The sequence below is a fragment of the Oikopleura dioica genome, chromosome PAR (assembly GCF_907165135.1).
Source record: "Oikopleura dioica chromosome PAR, OKI2018_I68_1.0, whole genome shotgun sequence".
Taxonomy (NCBI): Eukaryota; Metazoa; Chordata; class Appendicularia; order Copelata; family Oikopleuridae; genus Oikopleura; species Oikopleura dioica.
In genome coordinates this window covers 10,889,405-10,916,253 of record NC_137293.1, presented here as the reverse complement: position 1 = coordinate 10,916,253, position 26,849 = coordinate 10,889,405, and the positions used below count along the sequence as shown (strand labels likewise).

General features: G+C 40.4%; 8 protein-coding genes and 3 long non-coding RNA genes across 12 annotated transcripts; 7 read left to right on the top strand and 4 right to left on the bottom strand.

The window, feature by feature from the left end:
• Window positions 1-33: 33 nt before the first annotated feature.
• On the top strand, window positions 34-1,249 carry LOC145703290 (complex I intermediate-associated protein 30, mitochondrial-like). Its single transcript, XM_081780629.1, has 3 exons — window positions 34-188; window positions 232-974; window positions 1,018-1,249. The coding sequence occupies exons 1-3, from the start codon at window positions 34-36 to the stop codon at window positions 1,203-1,205; spliced, it is 1,086 nt and encodes a 361-aa protein (XP_081636755.1). The 3' UTR covers window positions 1,206-1,249.
• Window positions 1,250-1,280: 31 nt separating this feature from the next.
• Window positions 1,281-2,158, top strand: LOC145703288 (tRNA-splicing ligase complex subunit RTRAF-like). The gene is made up of 4 exons (XM_081780626.1): window positions 1,281-1,403; window positions 1,450-1,591; window positions 1,635-1,820; window positions 1,863-2,158. Exons 1-4 carry the CDS (start codon window positions 1,285-1,287, stop codon window positions 2,097-2,099), a joined length of 684 nt encoding a protein of 227 aa, XP_081636752.1. The 5' UTR covers window positions 1,281-1,284; the 3' UTR covers window positions 2,100-2,158.
• On the bottom strand, window positions 2,109-2,735 carry LOC145703289 (uncharacterized). Its single transcript, XM_081780628.1, has 2 exons — window positions 2,396-2,735; window positions 2,109-2,354 (listed from the first exon to the last, which is right to left on the bottom strand). Exons 1-2 carry the CDS (start codon window positions 2,593-2,595, stop codon window positions 2,189-2,191), a joined length of 366 nt encoding a protein of 121 aa, XP_081636754.1. The 5' UTR covers window positions 2,596-2,735; the 3' UTR covers window positions 2,109-2,188.
• Window positions 2,736-2,822: 87 nt separating this feature from the next.
• On the bottom strand, window positions 2,823-3,436 carry LOC145705375 (uncharacterized). The gene is made up of 3 exons (XR_014134583.1): window positions 3,235-3,436; window positions 3,010-3,190; window positions 2,823-2,967 (listed from the first exon to the last, which is right to left on the bottom strand). It is a non-coding gene; the product is annotated as an uncharacterized LOC145705375 (long non-coding RNA).
• A 1,450-nt stretch (window positions 3,437-4,886) lies between these two features.
• LOC145703188 (solute carrier family 22 member 13-like) lies at window positions 4,887-7,611 on the top strand. The gene is made up of 9 exons (XM_081780512.1): window positions 4,887-5,013; window positions 5,655-5,707; window positions 5,868-6,107; window positions 6,331-6,484; window positions 6,529-6,717; window positions 6,766-6,815; window positions 6,860-7,055; window positions 7,102-7,308; window positions 7,349-7,611. The coding sequence occupies exons 1-9, from the start codon at window positions 4,983-4,985 to the stop codon at window positions 7,597-7,599; spliced, it is 1,371 nt and encodes a 456-aa protein (XP_081636638.1). The 5' UTR covers window positions 4,887-4,982; the 3' UTR covers window positions 7,600-7,611.
• Window positions 7,612-8,508: 897 nt separating this feature from the next.
• On the bottom strand, window positions 8,509-15,085 carry LOC145703715 (uncharacterized). Of its 2 annotated transcripts, none has more exons than XM_081781109.1 (8): window positions 14,906-15,085; window positions 10,145-10,201; window positions 10,018-10,100; window positions 9,776-9,854; window positions 9,609-9,706; window positions 9,396-9,564; window positions 8,946-9,168; window positions 8,509-8,899 (listed from the first exon to the last, which is right to left on the bottom strand). In XM_081781109.1, exons 2-8 carry the CDS (start codon window positions 10,179-10,181, stop codon window positions 8,536-8,538), a joined length of 1,053 nt encoding a protein of 350 aa, XP_081637235.1. In that variant the 5' UTR covers window positions 10,182-10,201; window positions 14,906-15,085; the 3' UTR covers window positions 8,509-8,535. The 2 variants fall into 2 exon arrangements, with proteins under 2 accessions (XP_081637235.1, XP_081637234.1); XM_081781108.1 differs by having other exon boundaries at window positions 14,910-15,085.
• Window positions 15,086-16,716: 1,631 nt separating this feature from the next.
• LOC145704070 (uncharacterized) lies at window positions 16,717-20,315 on the bottom strand. Its single transcript, XM_081781502.1, has 7 exons — window positions 20,128-20,315; window positions 18,038-20,023; window positions 17,920-18,000; window positions 17,637-17,875; window positions 17,439-17,594; window positions 17,068-17,395; window positions 16,717-17,024 (listed from the first exon to the last, which is right to left on the bottom strand). The coding sequence occupies exons 2-7, from the start codon at window positions 19,563-19,565 to the stop codon at window positions 16,816-16,818; spliced, it is 2,541 nt and encodes an 846-aa protein (XP_081637628.1). The 5' UTR covers window positions 19,566-20,023; window positions 20,128-20,315; the 3' UTR covers window positions 16,717-16,815.
• Window positions 20,316-21,279: 964 nt separating this feature from the next.
• LOC145703661 (uncharacterized) lies at window positions 21,280-21,807 on the top strand. Its single transcript, XM_081781045.1, has 2 exons — window positions 21,280-21,614; window positions 21,652-21,807. The coding sequence occupies exons 1-2, from the start codon at window positions 21,320-21,322 to the stop codon at window positions 21,771-21,773; spliced, it is 417 nt and encodes a 138-aa protein (XP_081637171.1). The 5' UTR covers window positions 21,280-21,319; the 3' UTR covers window positions 21,774-21,807.
• Window positions 21,808-21,916: 109 nt separating this feature from the next.
• On the top strand, window positions 21,917-22,481 carry LOC145701794 (uncharacterized). Its single transcript, XM_081779010.1, has 2 exons — window positions 21,917-22,342; window positions 22,384-22,481. The coding sequence occupies exons 1-2, from the start codon at window positions 21,934-21,936 to the stop codon at window positions 22,479-22,481; spliced, it is 507 nt and encodes a 168-aa protein (XP_081635136.1). The 5' UTR covers window positions 21,917-21,933.
• Window positions 22,482-22,519: 38 nt separating this feature from the next.
• On the top strand, window positions 22,520-22,819 carry LOC145705700 (uncharacterized). Its single transcript, XR_014134628.1, has 2 exons — window positions 22,520-22,693; window positions 22,735-22,819. It is a non-coding gene; the product is annotated as an uncharacterized LOC145705700 (long non-coding RNA).
• Window positions 22,820-24,748: 1,929 nt separating this feature from the next.
• Window positions 24,749-26,448, top strand: LOC145704301 (uncharacterized). Its single transcript, XR_014134440.1, has 3 exons — window positions 24,749-25,081; window positions 26,135-26,229; window positions 26,268-26,448. It is a non-coding gene; the product is annotated as an uncharacterized LOC145704301 (long non-coding RNA).
• The last annotated feature ends 401 nt before the right edge of the window (window positions 26,449-26,849 follow it).

Sequence of the window (26,849 nt, the reverse complement as noted above, 5' to 3'; positions counted from 1 at the left end):
ATACAATCGTATTCATACTTTCTTTGAATCAGAATGCAACGAGTCACGGACGTATTTCGGGCAATTCGAAACTCGGTCAAATATGGCGGGCAAAAGACAAAGGAGCAGAAGCATTTTGAAAAGTCACTGCCACCAGAAGAGTTGGGCGCTTATATTAAGTATCAAAAAGCAGAAAGGGCAAAACAGAGGTAGGTTCCTTTCCTTTGAATTATGGTTGACAGTGAAGTCCAGTGGATTCGATTGGAACTCTGTTGGCTTTTCGATGCTTTATAATCGAGAGCGAGGCTCACTCGCCTGGGCGAAGAACAACATCGATCCATCGGGAAAAACTAAAGCCAAATTTGTGAATCAGAAACTGTTCTCTGAAACTGCTGCGAGAAGAGAACGCATTTTGTATACTTTCCGAGATATAAATGATTTGGAGTGGTGGGACATGATGACTGACGAGAATATCGAGGGCTTTTCTAAGTGTAAGATGACGATGAATGAAACTGGCACTGGTGTCATGTGGTATGGTCACTTGGATACGAGAGTTCCGGATATTGACTGGGGAAGACTTTCGATGTGGAAATCCTTCGCGATGCTGTACACAAAAACGTGGGAAAGAGACTACGGTCGTCCTGATAAACTGAATCTCATCGAATACAATTGTTTCGAATTCCGCATCCGAGGTGATGGTCGTCGATACGAGTTTGACGTCCATGGCAATCGAGTTTTCGAACAGTCAACTTCCATGTGGTCTACTCCAATTCATACAAAAGGCGGATACGAATGGGAGACGATCCGAGTTCCATTCTACCATTTTTATCAGCAGCATAAAGACGCAAAAGTGCGAGATCAAACTTATCTTGCCGTGGAAGGTATCTGGGGTTTCCGCTTTCGACTTCAGGACGATGTTCCTGGACCGTTTAAATTGGAGATTGATTATGTCGGCGTGGCCTATGACTTCGAATTCAAGACATTCTCTAATGACCGTAAGCTTACATGGCTAGTAAAGTTCGTGAAGAATTTTTATAGACTACGAACAAGTGATGGAGCAAATGCTCGGAACTCAAGAGAAGTTTTACACGAATACACAGTCAATTCAAAACCACTTTTTCCATGATCCTTACAGAGCGACGCTTAGAAGGACGACAAATGTCAATAACGATACCACTGCAACTCGTCAAGAAACTCTATATGGTGGCCATGGAACTTTACACTGAGCTTTTTGTCACAATATTTTGTTATGTTGGCTTTTCGATTCTTCAGAAAACTTATATTTTTTATAATTATTTTAGACATATGTTTCGTCGAAAGTTATACGCCCTTGGTCATCCGAATCCCGAAGGAAATTACCAAGAAGAATCAAAACAAAAGAGCCTTGTGATCTGGCTTGAAGGACAGTTTATCAACGCATACAAGTAAGGCTGAATTCCTGTCGTTTCATCTACAACTTTATATTTAAAGGCCAGAGGACAGAGCCTGCTTGAAAGAAGTCAACTCTGCAGATTGGGAGAATGATTTTAAGAATTATTTGAATCATGTTGAGTGTCCCTTTACTGACAATTTGAAATATCAGATTGAGTGGCTACTTGGAAAAGCTATCCAGGTTTAGAACTATGCGCTTCCATGTTTTATGAAATATTTCAAAGGCGAAATATCAGGAAGATCAAAGCTATGCAACATACAAACCAGATCAACAAAGAAAAACTGCAGTCCCACACGAGTTCAGAGAGGGACTAGCTCAGATGGCCAAGAAACTACAAGTACAGGTCTACCAAGATGATCTAGTTGTCAGCCTAGAGGCCTGCAGGCTAGTCGTTGAGGCAGTTGTTACGGTAAGCATAATCTAAGGTTTGCTCATTGAGCTTTATTTATAGAGCCGCGAAAATGACCTCGAAAAACTACGTGGAAGGATGCTTCCAAAAGACAAAATTCCACTGGGTTTCGACCTCGGCGATAAGGCACTCAACGAAGCAGCTCTTGTCCTTAGACTCCTACACATTGAACAGTTGCGAAAGCTCCAAACTGATGCCAATAGAGCTTTAGTCAAAATTCAACAACTCACTGCAAATCCAATTACTGATACGAACCTTGGCCAAGTCGGTCGAGGTTGATAAGTTCATTTAGTCTCATTTAAATGCTGTACACGGATAGATAGAATAGAAATTGAACTCATTTATGCAGATTCTCTTGCACTTTTGTGTCAATAGTACAAGATTCTAAAATTGTTCACAGATATGAAAATAAGAACTTGACAGAGCAAAACGTACTCGTGAGGAGTCAGAAAATTCTCGGCTTCTGGGTGGATTCGCATCACCATGATCGGATGATCCGCGATTTTGAACTGCTTGCACATTGACTTTTGTCGCCTGAAAATTTATTTTTGATTTGACATTACAGTACTACTTACGCGAAATCATTTGATCTTTTCACTGGGTCTCTTTCCATCAAAATATCGTCAAGTTTACTTTCAACTGCGTCTTTCCACGTGTCCTTGGTAATTCTGGCAATTACCTTCTTCATCGGCAATAGATAGACGCAGAACTTCTGAGTAAACTTAAGCCTGACCGTCTTTTTGACCTTTTCTTTGAGTGAAGGCTGTCTGATCATTATTTCGAAGACGTGCTTTTTGTCGGCATAGGCATCGTAGATGGAGTAGCCTTTGAAGCTTTGTCGCTGGAGAATTTTAGCGCGAAGACTGTAGTGATTCAATATAAAGGTTACTCTTGAAAGATCTCGTAGTTAAGCATTTTGAAGCTGGAGCAACTTTCAATAAAGATATGAAAAGAATCGCTCGAAGTTTTTTGCCTAAATTTTCGCCATATCTTTGCATATAAGTCAGCTCTTCTCAGGCCAAACGGAACCCAAGGCCAAGCGAATCTCTTCGGTCGATTGAGTCGTGCAATTCTCTCGCCCGTACAGTCAAATTGGTGGATATTCATGTGGGTGCAGGTATTTCCGATGCAACAACAGAGCACTTTACTAAAAATCAACGAATATGGTGAGAATAAAATTTCTTACTACCTGCAACTTGTTTCTTTGAACTTTAAGTAATAAATTCCTTGCCCGACGTCATTCAAGATACAATAGCTGTTTCGGTTTTCATTCAGAAATTTATGCGGTGTTACTGGACTGTCGATAACATGAGACCTACAAAGGTACAGACACGAAGTTCCTATGAGATTATCGATTGAAGGCTGGCCGGCTGAAAATATTCCTTTCGTAATGGAGTCGATTAATAGCTTCAACCTTTATAAAACTTATCAATATCGTAATTCTCGAAACGAACTGGGAGCGGTGTGATCATTAATCGTGGAGGTTCGTCTTTATGATCAGCACTTGTTCTACTTTCATTCTCACAGTTATCTTGACAAATTGTTTGCTTGATATAGATTTTTTTTAGATCAAGACTTTTCCTGGCTATCAAAGACAGTACTATTTGATGATTCGAACTCTGTAAGTTCAATATCAATATCCGTTGCTGACATAACTACGCGAGTTCGTGGATGATTTATTTATTCGGCAGATTATTCTAGAGACAAGAAAGTTAGGGGACAGGATGAAATTCTTTGTCGTGGAGGAAGATTTCGTTCTGGCAGGTAGTGAGTTTTGATTGGAGTTCTCCTTCCTGTTCGCGGAGCTTACGATTCTGGCCACGAAAGAAGACAATGTCGCGCTGACGGGAGTCGACTTGCTGTTGTTTGTGCCTGGCAAGCGAAGAGAATCGGTCCACTTCATTCTGGAGGAGCTTGAGTTGAAAGGCGAGGAGTACAATTACCGCAAGAAGAATCCCGACGAAGATGATGGACAGGAACATGAGAGTTAGGCGATGATGTGACTTCTTGGACGGAGGTTGGATATCTTCGTTGCATGCTGGACGAGTTGCATCAATGTATTTGGTCGTAACCAGCGTCACATCATCCGTAATCTGGACTGATTCTTCTTCAGCGATGCTGTTCCGCAATTCTTGTGAATCCGATGTTGTTTCGCTCTGAGTCTGCGATGATGTCTCCATCTTGATCAGAAGATCTTCGTTAGAGTGGAGGACGCCATCGTTGAGGAAATGCATGGTTGATTTTCGAAAGCTGTCCAAAGCCGAGTCGCCTTCATCAGAAGTGTGCAATCTGGATGTAGGAGGAGCTCGGGGTGTTGGCGGAATGATCGTCGTGCAGAAACCAGAGTTTTCTCTCGGATAGGGAGAAAATGACTCAGATGAGGTGCTAATCGTAGACAGTTTGTCGGTTATTCTGGAGAGTGATGCTGTCGATGTTGGGTTGCTTTTATCGCTCTGGAATTCTTCTGAAGAGTAGTCGGTCGTTTCGTCTGGCATCTGATGACTAAGCTGAGTCCCTTGACAGAATGCATGCATTCCAGAGTGTTCGACGTTGGAGAAGTCGAAAATATCGGTGCTGTTTGCTCGCATTGTTGAGGCTTTTCTTGATTGAGTTATTCGATTGTTTCTGAGAAACTGAATAGAAATCAAGATTTTATGGCGAAATCACGGTAAAGGTGGCGCAATTCCACGAAAAAACTCGGTGGGAGAGCGCATAAGGGAGTTTTTTGAACCGAGCAGTAGATAGCCATCATGGTCTCATTAGTATTCGAACCTCGTTATAACAATGCGGTTGCGTCAATAGTTTTGGAAAGCTCTAGTTGGATAATACGCTCAACGCGTAATGTTGCGCCCTTTGAACACAATAATATTTCCTGTTTTACTACTGTTAAATTAATAATGAATTAAATAATGAAGCAATTGGCGTTGATACGATTTAAAATATAAATAGGACACATTCCGCTTTATCCAATTCGACAAGAAAATGAAATATGTAGGTAAGGATCAAAGAAAGGCGATATCATCGATTTCGTGACGCATGGAACGAGGCGGACCGACTTAGGGCGCCCTCCACTTTCACGGCATTCTCCTTTTTAGGTCTTCATCAAAAACCACTTGGACTTGAGACAGAGAATCTTGAAGAGTCTTTCAACTCCTAAACATAATGGAGAAAGTCCCACTAGATGGAAAACGTCGTGAGTATCTTCATTTCTTCACCTTACTAAGCTTCACTACGAATATTTTTAAAACATTAAACAGCATCGCGCCAAATATTAGCATGATATTTTTAATAGGTTATCAATTGCTGATAAGGAATAAGCTGATTGAACTTTTTATGATGATTATTTCCTAAATATCAAAATAATGGATAGTTATGTTTATTTGGCCACTACCTTTTGGTATATCTTTTGCGGAGAAAATCGATTTATTTTTTTGAAAAACGGCCAAAAATTAGATTGGACTATCCTCACGAAAGGGTTCTGGTTGACCTCAAATGAAGAGACACCTCTCGAGACAGAGTGGCGTGATCAGTAAGCCTTCGTTAATCAGTCTTCTGAGTAAATCAAAGCTTGAAATACAAATCTAGGGATAAATTCTTAAGCTCTTCAGTGTTTTTTCACGGGTATTTTAGAGAATATCTTGATCCCTTCATACGGTGGTTTACTCCGCGTATTAGAATGGGAGAAACGAGTAAAGTAAGGCCAAAAATAAAGGGTAAGTATAGAACTAGAATTTTTTATGTCAAATTATAGATAAACTTGTACTTTACTTTTGATGTCTGTGTAAACAAAATCCAATAATGATTAAAAGCAACCAAAGTAACCAGTTTCATAAGAGTTTGACGATATCTGGGATGAACTGCCTCATGGAGGAAGATATCAAATCAAGGAAGTGGTTTTATTCACCTAAAAATCCCAAGTTGCGGTGCATCTGCGCCGCGTTGGGCTCTTCTAAAATATTCATGGGGTCAGCAAGGTCCAATGTTTAACATTGAATGTTGGCACTTGACAAGTGCAAAATCGAAGAAAATCTCTTGACCACTTAACAGCTCGTTGTTTTCTCCAGTTATATGACTCTCATCATGGGTCTATCTGCGATGTATCCGGTCTTCGCACAGTACTCGCCGAAACATCACTGTCGAACAAGCCTGGATGACCTCACCTTTCTTTCTCTTGACCAAATTCACGATCTTAGCACAAAATTACAAGGAAACTGTGCTTCAACAACAAAATCAGGATGTGAAAAATGCTCTTACCCGGAAGAAATTGTCAGTTCCTGCATAAATCAGGTATGTATCTAAAGATTCATGCCCTGCAATTTTTTGTAGAAAAACATCAATTTCGCGAGAATTAGACTTTGACTATCATTTTTGGACGTTGAATCGTATATTTATTCTGTTCTTATTTTAATATATGATTAAATGGATATTTTAACAGGCTGTTTGATTTGGATGACTATCGGAAACTTGGCCAAATGGGTAACTAAAAGGGGCAAGGCTTTTTTTGCTTTAGACCTCAACTACTTCATTCTCGAACTCGACCTCAGATGATATATTCAATTGCTTGACTTCCAACAAAATCAACGGCTCATTGGAAACATGCGGTGCTGATGGCAACGTGTTTCTTCAACATGGATTGAACGCTTCTTCAGACTCGTGGGAATCAGGTTTTTATAGAACCATGCATTGACGTAGAATAATTCTGTCTCAGCCGTCACCCAATTCGACCTTGTCTGTGAGAAAGAAATTCTGAACACCTACATGATCTCAGCGGGTTCTGTTGGATTCTTTATCGGCTCCCTTCTTGCCGGGGTTCACTGCGACACATTTGGACGAAAAAATGCAATCATGGTGCACACTTTGACGACCACATTTTCTTTCGCTGCACAAGCGCTCATTGGTAAATTAATTAAAATTGAGTTTTCAATATTCAACAAAATATTTCAAGTGAATCAATACGCCTTTCTGGTGCTGAGAACTCTAGCTGCAACCTTTAGCGTAAGTTTTTGGACAGTGCTTATAGATAGAGAAGACTTTCCTAGGTTATTGGGTTCCTTTCCGCTCTCACATATGGCGTCGAAATCTTGGGCCCCAGCCGGCGCAGTTTACCGAGTACGATCCTGTGCTTCATGTTCGCAGGCGGTTGCGCTGGCATCTCCGTCATATCGTTCTATCTACCAGACTGGCAAAATTTGACCTTGGGCATAGCCGCTCTCTCAGCCTTCAACATCATATTTCGTGAGTCAAAAATTGGAGTTTATGAGAATGTAATTGAAATTTCAAGTTCCATTTCTGCCCGAATCACCCCGATTTCTTGTAACGAAAGGGCGTTACGAAGAAGCTCAAGCTATTTTGGATAGATTTGCGATTGAAGCTTCCGATCAAGATGGCGAGCCTCTAATTGCTCCGGACATATCCCTTTTCGTAATTGAAAAGCCACCGAAAGCACCTCCAATTACTGACATCCTGTTCTCAAAGTTTTTTGGCAAAGGTTGATCAACGAGAATCTTCCATTTTTAAAACCAATTAAGTTTTTATCCTTACAAGTATGGCATACTTCGTCGTCAACATGGTGTATTACGGCTTCGGATATGGAGTCAATAACTTGTCTGGAAGCATCTATGTGAATAACGCAATCAATGGGGCCCTTGAAGCAGCTGCTTATGGTTTTACCGCGCCGATCACTGACGTATTTGGCCGAAGAAAATCTATCGTAGGAAAGATTTCATTTTTTGCAGTTTTTTCCTCTTCCATCAGAATCAAAAGATTTATTAAAAAGTAACTTTCGATTGAAATCTACGCAAAGCTCTTTTTATATTATCTGGAGTCGCCTGTTTTGCACACATGGGTGTACTCTTGACCAGCATCAGCACCAATGTCGCCGCCTTTATTGGAAAGTTTGCGTCTTCAGCTGTATTCTGCGCACTATTCACATTTTCTGCGGAGCTTTTCCCGACTGAAGTGCGATCTATGGGTGTGAGCATAACGTCGATGATCGGTCGAATTGGATCGGTCGTAGCTCCATTTCTAAATATGCTTATCGATAAACCAGGAAAGGCTCTTTTATTGTTCTCTTCTATGATTTCAATTTGAGTGCGGCGGAGTAAAGAGCCTCGGAACAGGATTTGAGTGGGTTCCACACACCACTTTTGCAACTTTGTCAATCTTATCAGGATTTTTGCTTCTTTTTCTGCCAGAAACAAAATCGCTGCCACTTTTTCAAACTGTTGAAGAAGCTGAGGAATTTCATGCAAGTGAAAAGAAGAAGAGAAATATCCCCAACTAGGCTAATATTCATTACATCTGTTAATTTTTCCTGACGTTTGTTCTTGAAATAATATCAAAATACAATCTGACAGATACAGGTAAGTGTTCTTCTTATTATGGTAGGAAAAACATCAGCCTTCTCTCAATGTTAATTAGCTGATATTGCTTGATTTTGTCGGGGAGAAACGGAAAGAGCTCATGAGATTAGAGAGTATGGGTTCAGGCAAATCAGTATCAAAAAGAGTAAATAGTAGAGATCCGCCACCATAAACATAAAAAGGCCCTCACACAGAGAATATGTAAATTCTTGAGTCAAAGCATCCGGTTTCCATCCTGCTCTTAGAAAATGTAAGTCTTTGTTTAACAAATTTCTATCAGGAAATCATTTGAATAATTACTGATCTTCTTTATATAAATGGTTTATTAACAATAAGTCTTTACAAGTTGATGGTTATTTTTCAATATCAAGTTCGTCCTCGTTGTTTTCATCTTCGGAAGAGCTTGACGATTCTATCGCAGCATCGTCGGTTTCGGTCTTGACAAGAGACTGGCAGAATTGCTTCTTGACCATGTCCTGTAATCTCGAAAGCTCAGATAGAGTTGAGTTCAGTGTCGAAGGAGTTTGGTTTGTCAAGGCATTGCTTGCGGAGCCGGCGAGTCGCGATAGGGACAGAGTCGCTGTACTTGCTGATGTACTGCAAATCGCATCGTTTGCGTCTCGATCAGCATTGTGCTTTATTCGGATATGTCGATCCAGGTTCGTTTGCTGACCAAATCGTTTGCCACAGAAGTTGCAACCGAATGGTCGCTCGCCTCTGAAATGAATTATAAAACATCGCCAAGAAGAGAAAAAAGACAAACCTATGCACGTTTCGGATATGACGCCGGAGATTTGATGAGATTGAAAATCCTCTCGAGCAAATGTCGCAAACATAAGGCTGTTCTCCAGTGTGTGTTCGGAGGTGACGGACGAGATTAGCATTTCGCGGAAAATGCTTCTTGCAGTACGGACACGTGAATCGTCTGCATGCATCTCCGTGGCCAAGAGCTGCATCTGACGGATGGGAACACGAGTCTTTGAGGCCTAAAATATATTTTATACGAAGGTCAAAGACCGCTAGAAAAAAGTTAACGTGTGGTGAAGAGGGATACAAAAGCGCGTTGTAGCGATCAAAGGCGGTTCCTATTTGGCAAGGGCGCGGTGCGGAAATCATAATCACTCCCGCCGGAAATGATTTGTTTCACGATCCTTACTGTATTATTCATTTGGGGAAGTGGGTGAAATCATGGAAGAGTAGGTATTATACTTACGGCACAAGTGGTCGGCGTTTTCGGGCGTCCCGCGTGAGCTCCCGACTCCTGAGGTCTCAGAAGAATGCTCGCTTTTTTCTTGGATTGGATTCGGCCGGACAGTTGAAGGTGGCATAATTGGTACTGGGAGTTGTGTGGGAGTTTTCACGGATTCCGCGGAAACACGCCGCTAAATTTATTTGTTAAATTTTACTCAGCAAAATCGAATAGTACCTGAGCAGTTTCTATCCATCGCTGCCTTTGAATGAGAGGATTGACTGGAAGGGATGGATTCGGTAATGCAGGAGGGAGGCCAATCGGATAGTATTGAGCTAGAAAGTGAAGTATCAATATTTGAAACCAAGGGTTTTTTTTCTTGAAAGCCAATAATGGAGACATACCAGCTATATTCTGATGTTGTTGGCGAACTAACATTTCTGTTTGAACTCTTCTAATTTGGTTCATAGCCGCCATTTGAACCTAAAATAAAATAATTAGAAGATGTCTTATTGATAACAAAATAAATGCTATAAATTATTATTGCAGTGAAATTATGCTCCAATTTAAATCATTCTCTATTTCTCTATTTAAAAATCTAGACTTTTTCGAAAGAATTATATTTTAATAATCAAAAAGTTTTTACCTCTTGTTGCACAAGAGCCATACGAGCTTGAGCTGTTCGAATTGCCATAAGTTGTTGCTGCGCCATGAGCATTTGAGGGATCACTTTTAGAATAATAAGTTACAGTGATATAATAAATAAATCTTACCTTGATCCTGTGGTCGATCATTCGATAGTGTGTTCATCGTTTATTTTCTGTGAAAAACTGAAGAAAATTTTAAGCTCTGGTGAAAATTAAGATGAGGAACTCTGATGAGTTTCTTGGTAAGGCACTGGGACCAGGAGTCTAGAGAAAAAGTCGATGGTTTTTATCGAGCATCCGTCGCTCAAGATCGAAGGCAATGAGAGGAAGCTGTGATTTAAACCTCGCGTAATCTCTTTTGATCACCTCGAAAATATGCCTTCTTATCGATAATTACGCGAAGGAAGGGTTCATAAGCGTCAGGCATTGTTTGGTTTGGAAGATCGGCAAAAATAGAAATGCACTTCGAAGATGCCCGTAAACAGTGCTTGGTTCTATCTTTCTTGCGCAAAGACTGTTCACCTGGCGCGATTATCCCTACTCTATTGGCACAGCGGAGACGGATCTGGACATGGAACGTATCAATCTCAAAACCCGATGAGAAGAAAAAGAACTCTTGAGCCCCGTGGCTCAAGGTCAGCTCTAAAGTCCAACGATCTTCATTTACAAAATGTTTTTAATGCAAAGTTAATCATGAAAACTCTTATTAGAAATATCCAGGTGGCGCTGTCCTGGTCAATCGGCTTCCAGTGCCGATGCGCCCTGCTTCGCTCGTGAAGACTAATCCCTCGCGAGTGGGAAACAAAGGACTTCCCCTTTATGCAAAGTATGTGATAGAGTGGTGCAGATTTTTATTGAGAATTGGAATTGATTGCCATAAGTACGCGCGCCTAAATCCTTTCAACTTCTTGGCACACAGTTGGATCTTGAGCAACAGGCGACATGTGCGAAAGATTTTCTTTGTTTCCGAAACATATTGAACCAACTAATTTACGAACGAAAATGTGCGAAACGAGCTCAAGAAATTGATAAACACTGAAAAGCTTAATTGACTCAAAAAGTAGGTATTTTTCAAAAGTTCCTTTCAAGTTTTATTTCGAATTCTACCATCTGGCTTACAAATAGGGATGAGTTAAAATTTGCATTTCATAACAAAGATGAAACGGCGCTTTCTGTAGAACTGACTCTGGAATTGTATTCTCGTCATTGTTTGGAGCAAAACACATATTGCGCCTATCCTCTCCTCGCGGGAGCATCTGCGCGCGCCAGGTCACGGGGATCAAAGAAAGGTGCAAATATAATTACGAGGCGCATTTTCAATATAAACTGGAAGAATGCGAAAAAACACATTTTATTTTGGCGGCCCCCTTCCTAACGCAATTAGGCCTAATCAGCGCCAAGCTCGCGGAAGTGCTTTTTTAACATAAATTGGGGAAAATAATCGTAAATACTCCGGAGCGCGTCACTGAAAGTCCAAAAAGCGGCTTGTTTGGTAAAGCGAAGATTAACCGGAAAATCTTTTTTAAGATTGCGACATCAATCCTTCTTTTCGAAAACTTCTTACGTGTGAACTTAACAAGACCAGAGCTAAGTTATGGTCAGTAACTTATGTGAAGTTCCTTACATCAATCAATGAGAATATGAAAAGGATCGAAAATCCCTATTTCAAGCAGACGATTATCATCATGCTTGAACTCATCTGTATACAGTATCGATCGAAAAAGCTGTTGGTAGTACTCGAAATCATTAATTGTTTGCGGTAAACTCGTAAAATGACATTAGTGACTAGATAATTCCGCTCGGTGGGCCAGTGAGTGCCCGTCAATGGTTCAACTTCTGACGGTTGCAGCCTGCAGGTGTGTTTTCTGCAAAAGAGACTATCGACTATTTCCAAACTGAGATAGGCCAGATGCAACAAACAAAACTGTAAAAGATGCTTTCAATTAAATGCTGCGAAAGGAGACACGTGAAAGTACATTGTGGAAACGGTGCAACTCGAGCGATAGAGTCAATCACTTATCTATTGCGGCTACTTCCAAATTCACATGAAACCGGAGGCAACATAATAACTAAAGAGTCTCGGAATTCTAGCTTCCAATAAAACGAGAATTGAATGAAAGCAGTATTCATAAAATAATAAAATATAAAACAGACAGTTTTTCTAATTCCGCGATTCGGAAAAGTAAAATCTCTATTTTCCAAAAAAAAGTACCAAATTTTACGGCGTCAATTAGTCGCGTCCTATACGTGTTTTACAGTGATAATAATATTTATCCAGGAATGGGTCTTTTTTTGATGTCGAAGAAGGAAAATAGTTTAAAAAGTGAAAAGAAAGGAAAAATGATGTTCGAGTTGTTTTACAATAAACGAAATCTCGGCCACTGTTTTGATCGGCAGGAAGTATGGTAGAAATACCTCTCTTGCGTTCCAGCTAGAGAGCAATTTGAAAATTTGATGTTGAATACGACCTGCTTAAAAGCGAGGGAAAGAGCCAGAATCCAAAAGTGTCAATACCGGAAGCGCAGATCACAATGCGAAGTGGATTTCCTGCGGCTGATACTCTCCTTTGATGCAAATCAATTTTGATTGGCACTCGAGAAGCGATTGTTGCTTTTGTCGAAGCCGCTCGGTTTCACACGCCTCCGGCCACTCAGTGGGATTCTAGCGGGATTTACTCGAGAGCGCTTGAGGAAGCTTCGAGGGTGGTGATCAAAATCACTGTACAGATGGGTGCCGAAATACTGTGTTAATTTCGATCAAGCTAAAAAGCTACCAATAGATTAATTTTCGAGGAAAGCTTATAATTTGCCGATCTAAGAATAGAATTACGATTGCTCCAAGATGAGTGACTAAAACCTTCTTTTGCGTAAATAAAAGATCCCTCTCTAACTAGCCGTTAACATTTTCGAATCTGAAGAAATACAACTTGTCGAGCGCGCTCCCGAACACGCCATGTTGTCGCCATCATTCCTGTTTGAAACGAAAATTAAAAACAAGATTTTTGGGAAACATAATTATTCTCTATAAATGGAAAAGGGACGCGGGAAGAGTCTTAATTGGCCGGATGACGGGGTGACCTCTTCCGGATCATGCAAGATACCAAGCCTGGTGCATATGATATTGTATTGTTGGCAAATATGCAGAATGTGCATAATGTTTTGTTGTTTTGCGCATTTTTCATTATGCGAAAAACATGAGTTTTTGGCAGAAATTGAGAATCCAACTTGAAATGCTGAATTTTTTTCCGAAAGCTCGAATTATGAAAATATAAATGAAAAAAGACCTCAATAATATTTCCAAAAATGAACTTTTTATATCTTATTTATTGAATGCTTAATTTAGCCAAATTATTATGCCCAGAATAAAATTATTTTATGATCAAATAAAACCTTCAATAAAGTAGAAGCTCTTCCCCCTCAAAATAACCTCTGTAGTCCGGGTAAGAACTCTTCAAACAAGAATAATCGGCGATCTTACGTCCGCTTATCCGAGAAAAATTTTGTCGAGCAGCGAATTTTTCATTTGAAGATTTCGATGTCGAATCTCAGTTCCGGCCGCCCTGGAGTCTCGCCACAGGATTGCGGATCAATTCGCCAAATCAAAAACTCCTCCGCCACACCAAGCCGACACCAATTTTTAATTTCACTTTGGCGAAAAACAAAGAGACACAAGCGCATGTTTGGTTTATACCAAAACAACGAATTGAATATTTTATTCTTTCCGACAGCATTTTGCCGACCACAGAAGATAAAAATTCGAGAGTTCCGAAATATCGCAAAAATTACTACCCCAGAAACATTCTTATACGAACAAAACTAAATTACAGAGCCGCGCGTTGCGCGGCTTTTTTATTTCCTTTCGAAGCCGCAAACGGCTTCTCTAATTATGGCTCCGCTCGCTCAATCCTGATATCGCTCAGAGCGGAGCCAGAATCGGATCATAAGCTAAATTTCTAGTTGCTCCTCTGCCTGTTAAATTCGATACAAAATGGAATTAGCAGGGCACACAAGCCTTGGGCGATGGCCCTGAAACAAGAATGGCAACTGGATTTTTGGTGTTTGATTTGATTGTTGATGGAGGACTGAATTGGCCCTTCAGCTGTTGGCGGAATGATTTTTCCAAACAAAGATGAGTCCGGCGCCGACACTCAGGTAATTCCCCGGAACTGATACCATGGAATCATCCAACGCAACAGTCAGAACAAGGGAGTTCCCTTCTCCGGAACACGCCGTTTCCCCTTTTCGAAATCTACAGTAAGAGAATCCGATAAGCATTCCCCCCGAATCATGAGAAGCGTCTCTACCATCACTGGAAGTGATTACTCTGGTGAGTCTTCGGAAACATCAAAGTGGACGCCGACAATTATCAATGGGAAACGTTGTGGACAGATTTTTTTCAATTTTCGATTTTTATTCAATTTGCGCTTGGAACGTCTTCCTTTGTTGTGTGAAGAAATCTATTTGATCTTTTTTCAGAACTTTTTATTTCAGAAAAGTCAGCGCAAAAGTTCTAGTTCGAACTTTCATTTGTAAGCCTCTGAGTATCAATGATTAAAAATGAAGAAGAAGAGCTCTGAAACAACAGATTCAGATAAAATTAAGAATTTCGAAAATTCCAGCCCGGTGTTATTGGCCTCGACCTGACGTGTCACCAACAGTGTCAAAAACTGTGTCGAACTATGACGTGTTTCGTTGTCGATACTTGATTCTAGCGCTTTGTATTTTTCAACTTTCAACGTTAAACCTCGCACCTTTGTCCCCCTGTTTCAGTACTCTTTCAAAAAACCACTCGTAATCCCTTATTTTCCCAATAAACCCTATTTTGACTCGCACTTATTAGGCCCTAGTGCTTCTTTGTTTTTTGACCTTTTAACCTTTATAATTCGACTCACCTTCTTTTTCGGCTGTTGATGATTGAAGTCTCTGGTCTCTAGTAGATTTTTTCTGCTGTTGATCGATTCTAGTGTCCTGTAGATGTTCCTTCTTCGTCGATTCGGGCAGAGGATGAGACAGACGCGATGATGGTAGATGAGCTCGGAGTCGATTGGGGCGCCACAGAGCGGCGCATCACTCAATTCTACCGTGCTCCGCCGCGCCAAACCACCACCAAGAAGCGCTTCGAAAGCTTACTAGCTCTATATTCGTTTAGTGGATTATCATTTTTATTAATAACTATCATCAATGCTTTGTTTTGCGATAATGTCTTGGTAAGAACTTGCGATTATGTGTAACAAAACATGGATCGACCAAAACCCCAAGAAAACTGCGGAAAAGCAATTAGATGGAACGGAACATCTTTAAACAAACACGTTCAAGATAATTGCCAATAAATTGAGCTAATAGTTCAAAATTTACTCCCTTCTAATTGAAAGCGCGATACTTTTGTTTTTAGTTTTAATTTTTTTCGAAAGATAATTCTTAAATTTAATAACCTCTAGTTGAGTAATCTAAGTTACTTTCTTATTAGATGAATGAATATTTAGATCATCATGGGCGCTAGAATCAGGTCTTGGAAATTTGATTCAAGAGCTTCGAAAGAAAAAATCGAAGAGCGCCACCTAAGCGAGCGCGTCTTCATCTAAATTAGCCAATCGTACTACGTCGCGTCTTCAGCGAAAAGGGTTGTTTCTACATAAACACTCGCGTGCTTTGTTGTTTTCGCAAATCTGAGCAAACATTCGAGGGAATCAGTTACTGATGAAATTAGCTTCAGCAAAAAATTCATGACCTGCGCTATTGTGATAATAAATTGCGTCCGATCAAAAAAAGAAGGATGTTTGGTAAGTTAATTTTGGTGTTTTCTGTTGCAAGAAGGCCCTTCTGCGGATCTTTAAAAATAAGGGAATATCAAATTAATTCAGCACCTTATTCTGAACCATTGGAAAGTAATTGGAAGCTGTTGTTTAGCTGAAAATACAAGTTTGAGAATTTGATGCGCAAAAATACCCGAGCCAGTGAGTTGTTGCTTTTCGCGATCGTCAATTAATTATTTATTACACTAACTAAGCGTAGATTACTTTCGGGAAAGTAAGAAAAGAGGGTCAAGGCTCAAGCTAAATAATTGTGAGAAAACGGGGTTCCGTTATTTAGGTGTTTAGTATATTTTGGGTAGAATGGAACTGATGAGAAAAGCAAACACTTTCTAGCGCGGCTATCTCGATAGGCGAATCCGGAAATCGCTCGTGAGAAGAGAAAAGGCCAAAACCGTTTGTTGAGAAGTCGAGCTCAGCGCGGATTAGCTTAACCCAGGCAACGACCTTAGCCACATGACCAAAATATGCCGCGTAAATATGAGAAATATGTGTATGCAAAAATACTTTCTTATTTCATAAAGCACCGTTAAATCAAAAAGGAAAAAAGAGGAGATCTCGTAACACGTAAAACAAGGTCGTGAAAATTATAAGAGAGTTCCGCACTAAAGTACCTGTCCACAACGGAAGCATCTACTGTCCCATCACTGTCATTTATTCTGGACTCAGCTGCGATCGACTTCACGCTCCGCTTTGAAGGCGCCGCTGCAGAGCTCTCCAAAAGAACTTCATCGTAAATACGTTTAATGCCAATAGCTTTCACAAGTTTGCGAGCATAGATAGAACGTAAACATCCGTTCGTTTCATCCAATTTGTAACACTGCAATATTATAATCATAAAACATTTGTTTTCAATCCAGAAAACTATGGACTTTCCTGGTTTCTATTATATCAATAGTTTGAGTTTTATTTAGTGTGAACCAAAAGAGGATAACTGGCAGGTGTGTGAGCAAAAAATGGAATGTGATGAGCTTTACATAAGAATAATTTAAGCGGAGTTTTCAAGGTGACGGAGGTAGTGATCCTTGAAGTTCTCCTTTTCTCGTGGAGAGAGCGCGTTATACTCGTTCGCGAAGTAGTCTCGCTTTTCTTGGAGAAGGTCGACTGGATTTTCCAACGAGTCGTAATTCATCAAGCTGTTGAAGATCTCCGGCCAGACCCGGCGGTCGAAGTGTCGAGGAATCGTTAACGTGCTCACTGAAATCGAATATCATACACTCAAGTCTCCAAGAAAACTTACATTTGCTTTTTGTTAAAATAGGGTCGTGGTCAACATTCGCGTAATCCCCGAACATGACGATGTAAAGCGACATCGCCAGTGCATAGAGGTCGACTTGGAATCGCCAAGGCTCGTTCTTGACCATTTGAGCACACATGAAGCCACTGGTGTAGCATTTTCCCTTGAAAGCTCCGCTGTAGACACCGCAGTTGATGGAACGGCCCCAATCGATCAAGCAAACGCCCTGGATGTTTTTATTTTCACCAAAAGCGCTTTCGAAATCGTCGATCGGGAGAAGCATGACGTTGTCCGGCTTGAAATCGCCGTGAATGATGTCTTTCCCGTGAAGCTAAAAACAGCGTTCAGAACTGATAACTGATTGCAACTCTAACCTCAACAAGAAGCGCAGTTAGCTGGGCGGCGAAGAATAAAATGAAGGGCTTCATAGAAACAGCTCGAGTCGATAGAAGCGGTTTTGCCTGGCCACAGAGACTCAAAAGTGTGCCGTTGACGTAGTAGGGAGTTACCATTACACCGCAATTAGGATACTGAAATCGAGCTATTTTTAAATAAATTTCAAGAAAACAAACCTTGGTGAAATGAATAAGCTTCAGAATGCTCTCCTCTGCCGGCGTTCCCTTCAACAGGTCCTGCACTTCAGCAAGAATCGCATACTCCCACGGCTCGGATTCCTTTTGGACCTTCACGGCGACATCACCTCCTGTTGCACTTTCGTATCTGTATACTTTCGCAAAGTTGCCTTCACCGACCATTTCCTGATGCTTGAACTCGTGTCCCTGAACGTGGACAGGCATTTTCGGCAGAAATTCTAAAATTGAGTTAAGACTCCTGAAATCAAGGAAGAGAGCGTACTTGATTCCTTGGAATCGATTGCGATGTCCATCTCGTCCATTTGCATGTCAACGAATTGCTTACTCCATGGATTCAAAGGCCCTGAAAACTCCTAGCTTGATATTATTGAGTATTTTACCTTTAGCCTCAGCAACACTCCTCGAAAGTCTGACGCATCTTGTTGAAGCACTGGGCGGCTCGAAGACACCTGTCTTCATACTGTTGAAATCAGTCGTCTTTCCAGCGAACATGATAATTGTCGGGTCAACTTTTGCGAAGCCGAAGGTCATTTCTTGCTCGCTTTTGATTCGCTGAGTTTCTGACATCACGCCTTCTGTCTTATTGAGCGACTGGTCGAAGGCTTCAAGCATGGCTGCTGCATTCTGATTAACCCCTGGGGAATTCATGATTGCAAGTGTATCATCGTCGAATTTCGGAACCGAGATTTTTTTCTTTTGAACAGCAGGTAGACGCTCCGGCTCTGGAGTGTCATCATCTGTTGTTGTGCCTCCTAACGGGTTAGTGAACATGTTCATGAAGTCATTTGTGCTTTGTTTCCTTTGAATCTTTACGGATCTTCTTTTGTTGTTAGGCGTCAGTGCCATTGTCGGGGCAAAGAAGTTATTCACCATCTCGTTGACATTGTTGACTATTCCAGTTGGGGTGATTGGCGGTCGAGTATCGCTACCGACAGAAGTTGGCTGTTCTGGACGGAAGCGATTGCCAAGAGGAGTTAAATGTCTCGAATCGCGTTTCAGAGCATCTGACCGTTCTGGCGTCTTCTCAAGATTGAATGTTTGAGTTGGCTTCTTGAATTCTTCGCCTTGCCTGGTGGGAGTAAAGCTCAACGATGGGCAATCAGTGCGTAATTGTTCCGTAAAGCCAGACATTTGAGGATTTTGCTGCTGAGGAGTGAGTCCGATATTTTTTCCTTGTCGGAGGTTTATCGGAGTCGTCATAGGCTGGGTTCCTTTTGTTTTGTCCAGCGTCTTTGGACCTAGATCAATTGAGGAATCGTCCGCGAATGGCTTTGGAATAGGCTTCGAAACTGGTGTGAGTGCTTCCGTGCCAGTCGTTTCGAAGATTTGAATCGGATTTCGGTTGGGCTTTTGGACAGGTGTAAGACAGGACAGCGCTTGTGAGATCTCTTGTGTTGCCTGAGGAGCTTGGCTGTTGAAGACAAGGGTGTCTTCCTCCTGGAAGATCTCTAGCTTTTGTTTCGGTTTCTTTTGAAGAGGGGTCAGCAAACTCGACGCATCCGATATCGTCGGCTGGGTGAACTCAGTAGACGAAGAGGGCTGTTCAAGTCGCTTCTGAATCGATTCCTGTGATGGAAGATTGATAGGCTGAGAGAGATTCTCGGTGAAACCGCCGCCGGAGCATGTCTCGTGAATCTTCGGGATCGCCGGTGTCTCAATGTTGAACGAGTCTTTCGATAAAAGAGAATCCGCTTGTTTTGGGCGATCATTCTGTGGAGGAGGAACCGTTGGCGATGGAAGAGATTGTCTTTCTTGTTGATTCTTTCGAATCAACTGATTTTCCAACTCGGCGATTTTGAGCTGCAACGCATTTGCCTCACGCTGATCTGCCCATTTCTTTGCTTTCAGCTCTTCTATCGACGAGATTTCCTCACCGGTGAAGCTCGTGATTTTCTTTTCTTGGTACATTTTGACGATTTTCTGATCTTCATGCGCCGTACCCAAGGAGGTAATGTTATTTTCCTTGCTCCAGAAATGAGTGTCTTTAGAAGGGTTTAAATTAATCGATTAAAATCAACGAGGACTGCTTTTATTCTAAATAATTTTCAACCCCTCCCTCGCACAGTTCTTTTTCTGCTGGGCATGGAGATCTTCGTCCTGTACTTCTGCAAGTTCGCACTTTCGCTGCCTCTCGTAATTCGCTTCAGGCCCTGGTCGATCTTTTTCAGTTGTTCCTCCTTACCATCAGATAGCAACGACCAAAGAATCCAGAATCGCGCACACTCGGTGAAAATGTCGTTTGAACACATCAGCTCGTAGAACTTCTTCGGAGCGCTGATGTAGCGAATTCTGTCGGTAAAGAATGTCAGCATATCTTTGTCATTCTTGTCGATGGTCTTCGACCGCAAGAATTCGAACATGATCTCCTTGAAAAATTATTGGAAATGAGTAATTTATGAGGTAATTAATATAAGAAGTAATTAGCGATGACTTTTATCATCATAGAGAATCCTTTACTTCCAAAAAATACCTGAAAAACATCTTGCTTATCCTTGAAGCATTTTTTCTGTCGCTCAACATCCTTAATTCTGTCTATCCAGTCATTTTTCTCCGTTGAAACATTCTCTTTGTTGTTCATGCTGTCTGAAAAATCACTCAGAAGAACGAATAAACGATTTTCTCAGAATGCGTCCTTCGAAGCGAAATTTCTCAAACTGAATTACGCGTCAATCTAAGCGGCCAATCAGCGGCGCGCTTTTCTTTAGCGACGAATAAGCAACGACAAAAGAAAGTAATGACTCATGAACAAAGCAGAGCTGTCTGATTCTAGAATTTCTAAGATTTTTATTTATTTTGCCAAGAATATTTCTATAATCTTAGATACATAATTAGATATGTAATTAGATAAATACAATCTTATACATAAATAAAAATTCGTAATTAATTGTAGACACCGGTATTTTATACTATAAAATATGTTTCCAGGAAATATCTTCATTAGAATCACTACCGCAAGACTACCAATCAAACCGCCCACTGACCACTTGAGTATTCTAAGCTAACAACATCATGCAAGAAAGTCAAAGAAACAGATATAAGATTATATGAGATAGGCTTTTATTACTCTTTGAGATAGATTGCCGATGATTTTCATCGAAATGGGCACATCAAAGGATCTCTTATTGAGATCGTTAGCATATCTTTCTGTCGTTGGAACCAATTGATCAGTGAGCTTCTTTTCAAGAACCCAGGTCATTTGCTGCGTTTTCATCTCGATGCTGTCGTCGTGATTGATGGACAAGGCTTGAGATGTATTCGCCAACTCGTGTTCGTTCAGCTGTCCTTAAAAATTATTTCTTAAATAAATAGTAACTCAATACTTTTTGCTAGGAAATAAATAGATTATGAACATACCTCAAATTTACTCGCGCCGGACTCGGAAAATCCGAAGACTGATCAAGTTGACGCTTTTAGCCCTGATAACAACAGAAGTTCTAGAGATGATGTTGATAAGGAATCATTTTTGGTTTGAATAAATTGCAAATAACAATTGTGTTCTCGAACTTCTTATACAAGTCATTCCAAGATCAACTTTTGCCAGACAATTCGAAAATGATGCAATTATATGCAATAGATTATATGTCACGGATTAAAATTCATTTCCACTTGATCTTCGAGTCTCTAATCAACTCCAAATTAATCGAAAGCGGTTTCGAAAAAAGATGAAACTCGGTTTTTTGACTCTCGCTGCTGTAGCTTACGGTGCTAGAACTCCTGAGTCCCAACTCGCCAGTGTGAAAGAGCAAGTGACTGAATTGGTTGGTGCATTCACCGGACTCGGATCAAAGCAAGATAAAATTGCGAAAAAGAAAAAGAAACAGCTTGAAAAGACGATGGATACGCTCAGTGCCGCCGTGAAAAAGTGCACAATGGAAGAAGTAGACCTCCCTGCTGATGATACAGAACGATCTACTGATCCTTGCAAGGCTGCTGGTGCCATCAAGCGAAAGATCACCAGTAAGTCTTGGTTATGAACTCTGAATCAACTTTTTAGATGTCGCCTCTGCGTACATCGCCGATTGCAAGCCATCCATGTCCGAGCGAATTGTCTCAAGAATGATGTCTGTTGAGAAGGTTCTCAAACGACTTGCTAGATGCGGAAATAAGAGCTCATAAATACTCGAAAATTGCTGAAAATAAATTAGTTGTGTTTCAGACTTGAATTGAATTTCTTATTTGCATTTACTATCTGTCTCCTTTGGTAACCAAATAATCTCACCATGGAAGGACTTGCCAGAACGACCAGGATCAAACAAGAGATAACTATTCTTCAATCATGGAGAAAATATCAAGTGATTATGTATACGATATTTGTAAGGGGGTTTACAATGCAATGATAACAACCTGGTTCTGGGTGGTGATGAATAAAGGATTGCTTATTGCTTTCTTCGGATTAGGAGCAATGAAGGGAAAGCGAAATGTGGGCTCAGTGTATGGAAGAAACGCTTTGATTCCCTTCACTGCAGCCATCAATTTTTCGACTCAAGTCATGGTACTCTATGTCCATTACGCTTACGCATTTTGGGATGGTTATTACTATTGGGACCTCTACTACAAGTGCGATTCAACATGCTACAATATCAGGAAAGCAAGCTTTGGACTGGCAATCGTTAGTCTCATTCTATCGGTTGTGGTTATCATCGACCTTATTGTTGCTTCTTGCCAAGAACCAGAACCGATTCCACGTAACATATATGTTAGGAATATTTGCATGAATTCGTTTTAGCACCACAAAACGCAGTCGTTCCTATTACAGTACCGACACTTGTCCAACAGCCCGTACCAGGCACAGTCAGATCCTCAAACAAGATTATTGTCAATTAACGAGTTACAGTAGCTAAAGTAGGATCCGTTTACAGTAAACCCATATCCTCCAAGCTATCAAGAATCGAGCATGCAAAAAGCACCATACCAAGCTCCAGTTTATACACCAACACAGCCAGTCATTGTCCCGACGACTCAGTATAGCGTTCAACCAGTCCCGCAAGACGATCCAAATACCGGAAGAGATCTTTTCAATTACGGACATATTGCACGTATGTTCCCAATAAATTTTATTTACCACTTTATTCTTCAGTGATGGTCCTGAATGCCGCATTCTGCGCCATGATAATTGGCTTTCTCAGCGGCTGTCTTTCTTACTGAAACCAAAGCAATACAGATAACGACAACAACTGTAGGAAATAATTCCTATTTCTATTTTATTTGCATCACACCAACAGATTATGGAAGTCCCTAGTAACCAAATAATTGTACAAATAATTCAGAGGCGTGAGAAGAAGGGCTTTTCGGATAGTTGGCATAAAGAGGAAATTATGGAAGAAAAAGAGTCGTTCTATTATTATCATGGTTATCCTTATTACAATTACAACTCCTGTTGTTATGGGTTTATATTGGGTAGGCTTCATTTGCACAATAGCTTCATTTGCACAGAGCCTCATCTGCACAAGAGCTTCATTTGCACAATATGTGCAAAAGAGGCTTTTGTGCCAGTGAGGCTCTGTGCTAATGAGGGTTTCGATTTCGTGGGCATTTTCAATTTACGCTTATTGGCTGCCGACGATATAATATCGTCGATATTATTTTTGTTCAGAAAATTTCTCAAATAAGGAAAAAATCTTTCTTAGCAGATCAAAACAAATTTTGCGTTCTCTATGAACCCTTCTCAATAATCAATCGATTTTATAATCATTTGGGTTTATAAATTATAAAAATTATAAATTATAATGAAATTGGTTCTGGCTCAAACATTCGGAGCGCACTCACTTGGACTTTTCTCTCACTTGGACTCGCGCTCATTCTAACTCTTCGCTCGTTTGAACTCGTCGGTCAATAGGAGTGTTGGTTGAATAGAGCGAGGAGTCAGAATGAGTGCAAAAATTACATAAAAAAATTTCTTAAAAAAAAAAGAAATTTTAAAATGAATCCGGTGACTGCCACCGGTTGACATAATCGAGAAATTTTTTCAAGTCACTTTAGTTTACTTTTTGATAGCAGTATCAAATAATTTTGTACAATTTTAAAGGGTGATAATTTGGAGGTTCATGCATTCCTGCAAGTGTCTGTTGTCTACAAGACTTAGTGTCTGCAAGACAGAACAAAATTTCGGTTGCCCACTTGTAAACTTTTCTTATAAACTCTAGAAAGTTATCTTGTCTAGAGGCGCTAGAGGCTCTAGAAATTGAGGAAGGTACCTCAAAATCGGTACTTTTTTTACGAAAAATTGCGCTAAGAGTTATATTTTTATCCGAAATAATTCAACAAAAACGTTACAATCAATTTTTGGTATTACTAGTTATAATGTTTATGGCATAAATTAAACTTTATGCATTGAATATAACTGGTTCAATCTTTTTCAGTGATTTGTAACTTCCTATTGACAAAAGGCTTTTGTTACTGACTGTCGGAAGTTTTCAGAAAAATTTCTTATTCCGCAGAAAATTAAGAAAACGAATTCAGAATACTAAGACTATCCACTGAGAATACAGTACGCTCGCCCACGCAAAATGGAAAGCTCACTTCAACTCGCGCTCGATTGAACCAAAATCTCACTTGGACCGACGGGTTCAAATGAGCGCGGGTTAGAATGAGCGCGAGTCCAAGTGAGTGAAAAGTCTAAGTGAGCGTGCTCCCAAACATTCTGGTATGTTCAAAAATTGCGATGAGTCAACGCGACATACACTCGCAGTTTTCTGGCGTCTGGCAGACCTACTCGATACAATTAAACTTTTCAGTTAACTCTTCTAGATAATTTCTTATGTTTGACTAAGGATACAAAAAACTTGATAAAATACTACCGTCAAACTAATAAGTTTTAATTTTCTCCATATATTTTTAAACATTTCAATTTTTTTTTATCAAAAATATAATTTGACACTCATTTGCCAAAGAGCCTCACTGGCACAAAAGCCTCGTTTGCACAGAATGTGCAAATGAAGCTCTTGTGCAGATGAAGCTCTGTGCAAACGAAGCTATTGTGCAAATGAATCCTACCCGTTTATATTTTCATAGTCACCAAAGTCAATAATTTATTGACAATAAGTTCTTTTCAATAACTGATATTTTAAAATTTAAATCCAAGAAAAGGGGCGTTTATGACTCAATGATCACAAGTTGGTTCTGGCTACTGACGAATTTCGCTCTCATCATTGTTTTTTTTGCTTGTGGGCAATCCTACGGAAAAAGAGCAGTAGGCTCTGTATACACTAGAAATGGTCTTGTTCCATTCATATCTGCTATAAATTTTGCTACACAGGTGATGATCCTACATATCTATTACTACTACGGCAGGTCTTGTTATGGAAGTACATGTTGCAAGCTTCGTAAAGCCAGTTTTGGACTGGCTATTATCAGCTTGATACTTTCTCTCGTTGCGATCGTCGATCTTTTGTTCGATAAGTGTAGAGAAGAAGAGCAAATTACTGGTAAAGGCTTCTTATCAATGGTCATATATGAAGTTTAAGTCTAGGTCTAGGATTTGGGGTGACCGGAGGTGATCTGAAATGAGACGCTGAAAATGAATCACCGAAAGATGTGATAGAGTTCCGCGGATCACCTAAACGAGGTGATCGGAGCCGATCACCCGCCTGAATTTTTGGTGATTTAGGTGATCGAGATCACCTCTGACTGGTGATCCAAACATTTTCGATCACCAAAGTCGTGTGATTATGGTCAGGGCAGGGGTGGATATTTTGATGTCAAATCACTTTTTCGACCACTCTATATTTGAAATTTATAGAGATACATCTCCATTTCACTTTCTACTATCATGAAAAGGGCTCTCCCGGGAGCGAAATACGCTTCAACCCTCTTATCCGACTCAATAATACTTTGCATTTACTTACTTACCCTTTACTTTGGATTCACGGATTACTTACGGTAAGGGACCCTTACTAAGGGTTCTGAATTTCCGGAAAATCAAAAAAGGAACTAAAGAAAGGATTAACTTCTCAATACACGGGGTCGGTAAAACCGACCACAGTGACTTAGGCCCTCAATTTCTTCGAAGGTGGTAATCCGTTTGACATAATTTTTGCGATGTGCGAATTTTCGTGAAATTTCTCAAGAATGATGGCGTTTTGCACCAGATTTCTCTCGCGCTCTCTATCGAAAAATCGGAAGGTTTTAAAAATGATTCAACTGATGTCAAACCTCAAGACAAGATGACAATTATTAATAAAAGCTTTCTGATACTTGAAGCGACTTTTTGTCGGAAGAAATAAAAAACTTTATAAAAAAACTTAACAAAAATGAATAAAAAAGTAAATTCAAAAACTTCATCAACCGAAATTCGACTTTGGAGATCCGATCACCCGAATTTGGTGATCGAAGAACTCCCAGAAATTGATTTGGTGATCGGGACTCGATCACCTTTTTGAGGTGATCCGAGAAACCCGATCACATCTTTTGGTGATTCATTTCTGGCGACTCATTTCAGATCACCTCCTGTCACCCCAGATCCTAGACCTAGGTTTAAGTCCCAACAAATGCTGTCGTGCCAGTTCAAAGCTCGCATATTGAATACGTTGAGCAGCCAGGTCATGTCACTTACGTTCAGCAGCAGCCAACTCAGGTACTCAATTTAACAGTTACGTTTTCTTACACACTCAGGATGTCGTTCATCATTCCAATGGCGCCGTAACGACCTATCCAGTACAGTACCAACCTCCAATACCAGTTTATCAACAAGGATCTGTTACGCCTGTTGTTGTGAATCATACAGATTATATCCCGACCACAGTCTATCAACAAACGTCAAATTCAGGGACACAAATGTTTACTATCTCTCACATAGCTTGTAAGTAATTACTAAATCCTTTGGAATCACGAAAACATTTCAGTGGTGGCGCTTAATATCCTCTTCTGCTGCTTGATAATTGCGTTTCTTTCAGACTGTATAAACTGTTAGTAAAGTAAAGCCGGAGAAAAAAAAAGAATTACAATTTTTTTTTTATTTGTTGAATCCCCTAGTAACGATTTTATTGTAAACAAAGGAGACTAGCGCAGATATAGATAGAGAAAATGAATGAAGAAGCCACGACTTACGTTAAAAATTGTGACCGACGACTTTGGGATGCAATGGTGGCATGTTCAGTTTGGATTATTTTGGACGTTTTTCTAATTAACGCATTTTTCGCATGTGGTGCGATGAAAGGGAGAAGAAGATTTGGATCGCTCTATGCTCGGAATATC

What these genes read in the sequence shown, in the direction of transcription:
- LOC145703288 (XM_081780626.1), top strand. Translation starts at nt 1,285, where the DNA reads ATGTTTCGTCGAAAGTTATACGCCCTTGGTCATCCGAATCCCGAAGGA. An exon ending in CAGTTTATCAACGCATACAA is followed by an intron (nt 1,404 to 1,449) that starts GTAAGGCTGAAT and finishes TTATATTTAAAG; the next exon opens with GCCAGAGGACAGAGCCTGCT. An exon ending in TACTTGGAAAAGCTATCCAG is followed by an intron (nt 1,592 to 1,634) that starts GTTTAGAACTAT and finishes AATATTTCAAAG; the next exon opens with GCGAAATATCAGGAAGATCA.
- LOC145703289 (XM_081780628.1), bottom strand. Translation starts at nt 2,595, where the DNA reads ATGATCAGACAGCCTTCACTCAAAGAAAAGGTCAAAAAGACGGTCAGG. An exon ending in AAAAGATCAAATGATTTCGC is followed by an intron (nt 2,355 to 2,395) that starts GTAAGTAGTACT and finishes ATAAATTTTCAG; the next exon opens with GCGACAAAAGTCAATGTGCA.
- LOC145703188 (XM_081780512.1), top strand. Translation starts at nt 4,983, where the DNA reads ATGGAGAAAGTCCCACTAGATGGAAAACGTC. An exon ending in TCAGTTCCTGCATAAATCAG is followed by an intron (nt 6,108 to 6,330) that starts GTATGTATCTAA and finishes TTTTTGCTTTAG; the next exon opens with ACCTCAACTACTTCATTCTC. An exon ending in CTCAAAGTTTTTTGGCAAAG is followed by an intron (nt 7,309 to 7,348) that starts GTTGATCAACGA and finishes AAACCAATTAAG; the next exon opens with TTTTTATCCTTACAAGTATG.
- LOC145701794 (XM_081779010.1), top strand. Translation starts at nt 21,934, where the DNA reads ATGGAGAAAATATCAAGTGATTATGTATACGATATTTGTAAGGGGGTT. An exon ending in AGAACCAGAACCGATTCCAC is followed by an intron (nt 22,343 to 22,383) that starts GTAACATATATG and finishes AATTCGTTTTAG; the next exon opens with CACCACAAAACGCAGTCGTT.
- LOC145703715 (XM_081781109.1), bottom strand. Translation starts at nt 10,181, where the DNA reads ATGAACACACTATCGAATGATCGACCACAGGATCAAG. An exon ending in TGGCTCTTGTGCAACAAGAG is followed by an intron (nt 9,855 to 10,017) that starts GTAAAAACTTTT and finishes ATTTTATTTTAG; the next exon opens with GTTCAAATGGCGGCTATGAA. An exon ending in ACAACATCAGAATATAGCTG is followed by an intron (nt 9,707 to 9,775) that starts GTATGTCTCCAT and finishes TTCACTTTCTAG; the next exon opens with CTCAATACTATCCGATTGGC.
- LOC145704070 (XM_081781502.1), bottom strand. Translation starts at nt 19,565, where the DNA reads ATGTACCAAGAAAAGAAAATCACGAGCTTCACCGGTGAGGAAATCTCG. An exon ending in GAGTGTTGCTGAGGCTAAAG is followed by an intron (nt 18,001 to 18,037) that starts GTAAAATACTCA and finishes AGGAGTTTTCAG; the next exon opens with GGCCTTTGAATCCATGGAGT. An exon ending in AGCTTATTCATTTCACCAAG is followed by an intron (nt 17,595 to 17,636) that starts GTTTGTTTTCTT and finishes GCTCGATTTCAG; the next exon opens with TATCCTAATTGCGGTGTAAT.
- LOC145703290 (XM_081780629.1), top strand. Translation starts at nt 34, where the DNA reads ATGCAACGAGTCACGGACGTATTTCGGGCAATTCGAAACTCGGTCAAA. An exon ending in GCAGAAAGGGCAAAACAGAG is followed by an intron (nt 189 to 231) that starts GTAGGTTCCTTT and finishes AGTGAAGTCCAG; the next exon opens with TGGATTCGATTGGAACTCTG. An exon ending in CAAGACATTCTCTAATGACC is followed by an intron (nt 975 to 1,017) that starts GTAAGCTTACAT and finishes GAATTTTTATAG; the next exon opens with ACTACGAACAAGTGATGGAG.
- LOC145703661 (XM_081781045.1), top strand. Translation starts at nt 21,320, where the DNA reads ATGAAACTCGGTTTTTTGACTCTCGCTGCTGTAGCTTACGGTGCTAGA. An exon ending in CATCAAGCGAAAGATCACCA is followed by an intron (nt 21,615 to 21,651) that starts GTAAGTCTTGGT and finishes TCAACTTTTTAG; the next exon opens with ATGTCGCCTCTGCGTACATC.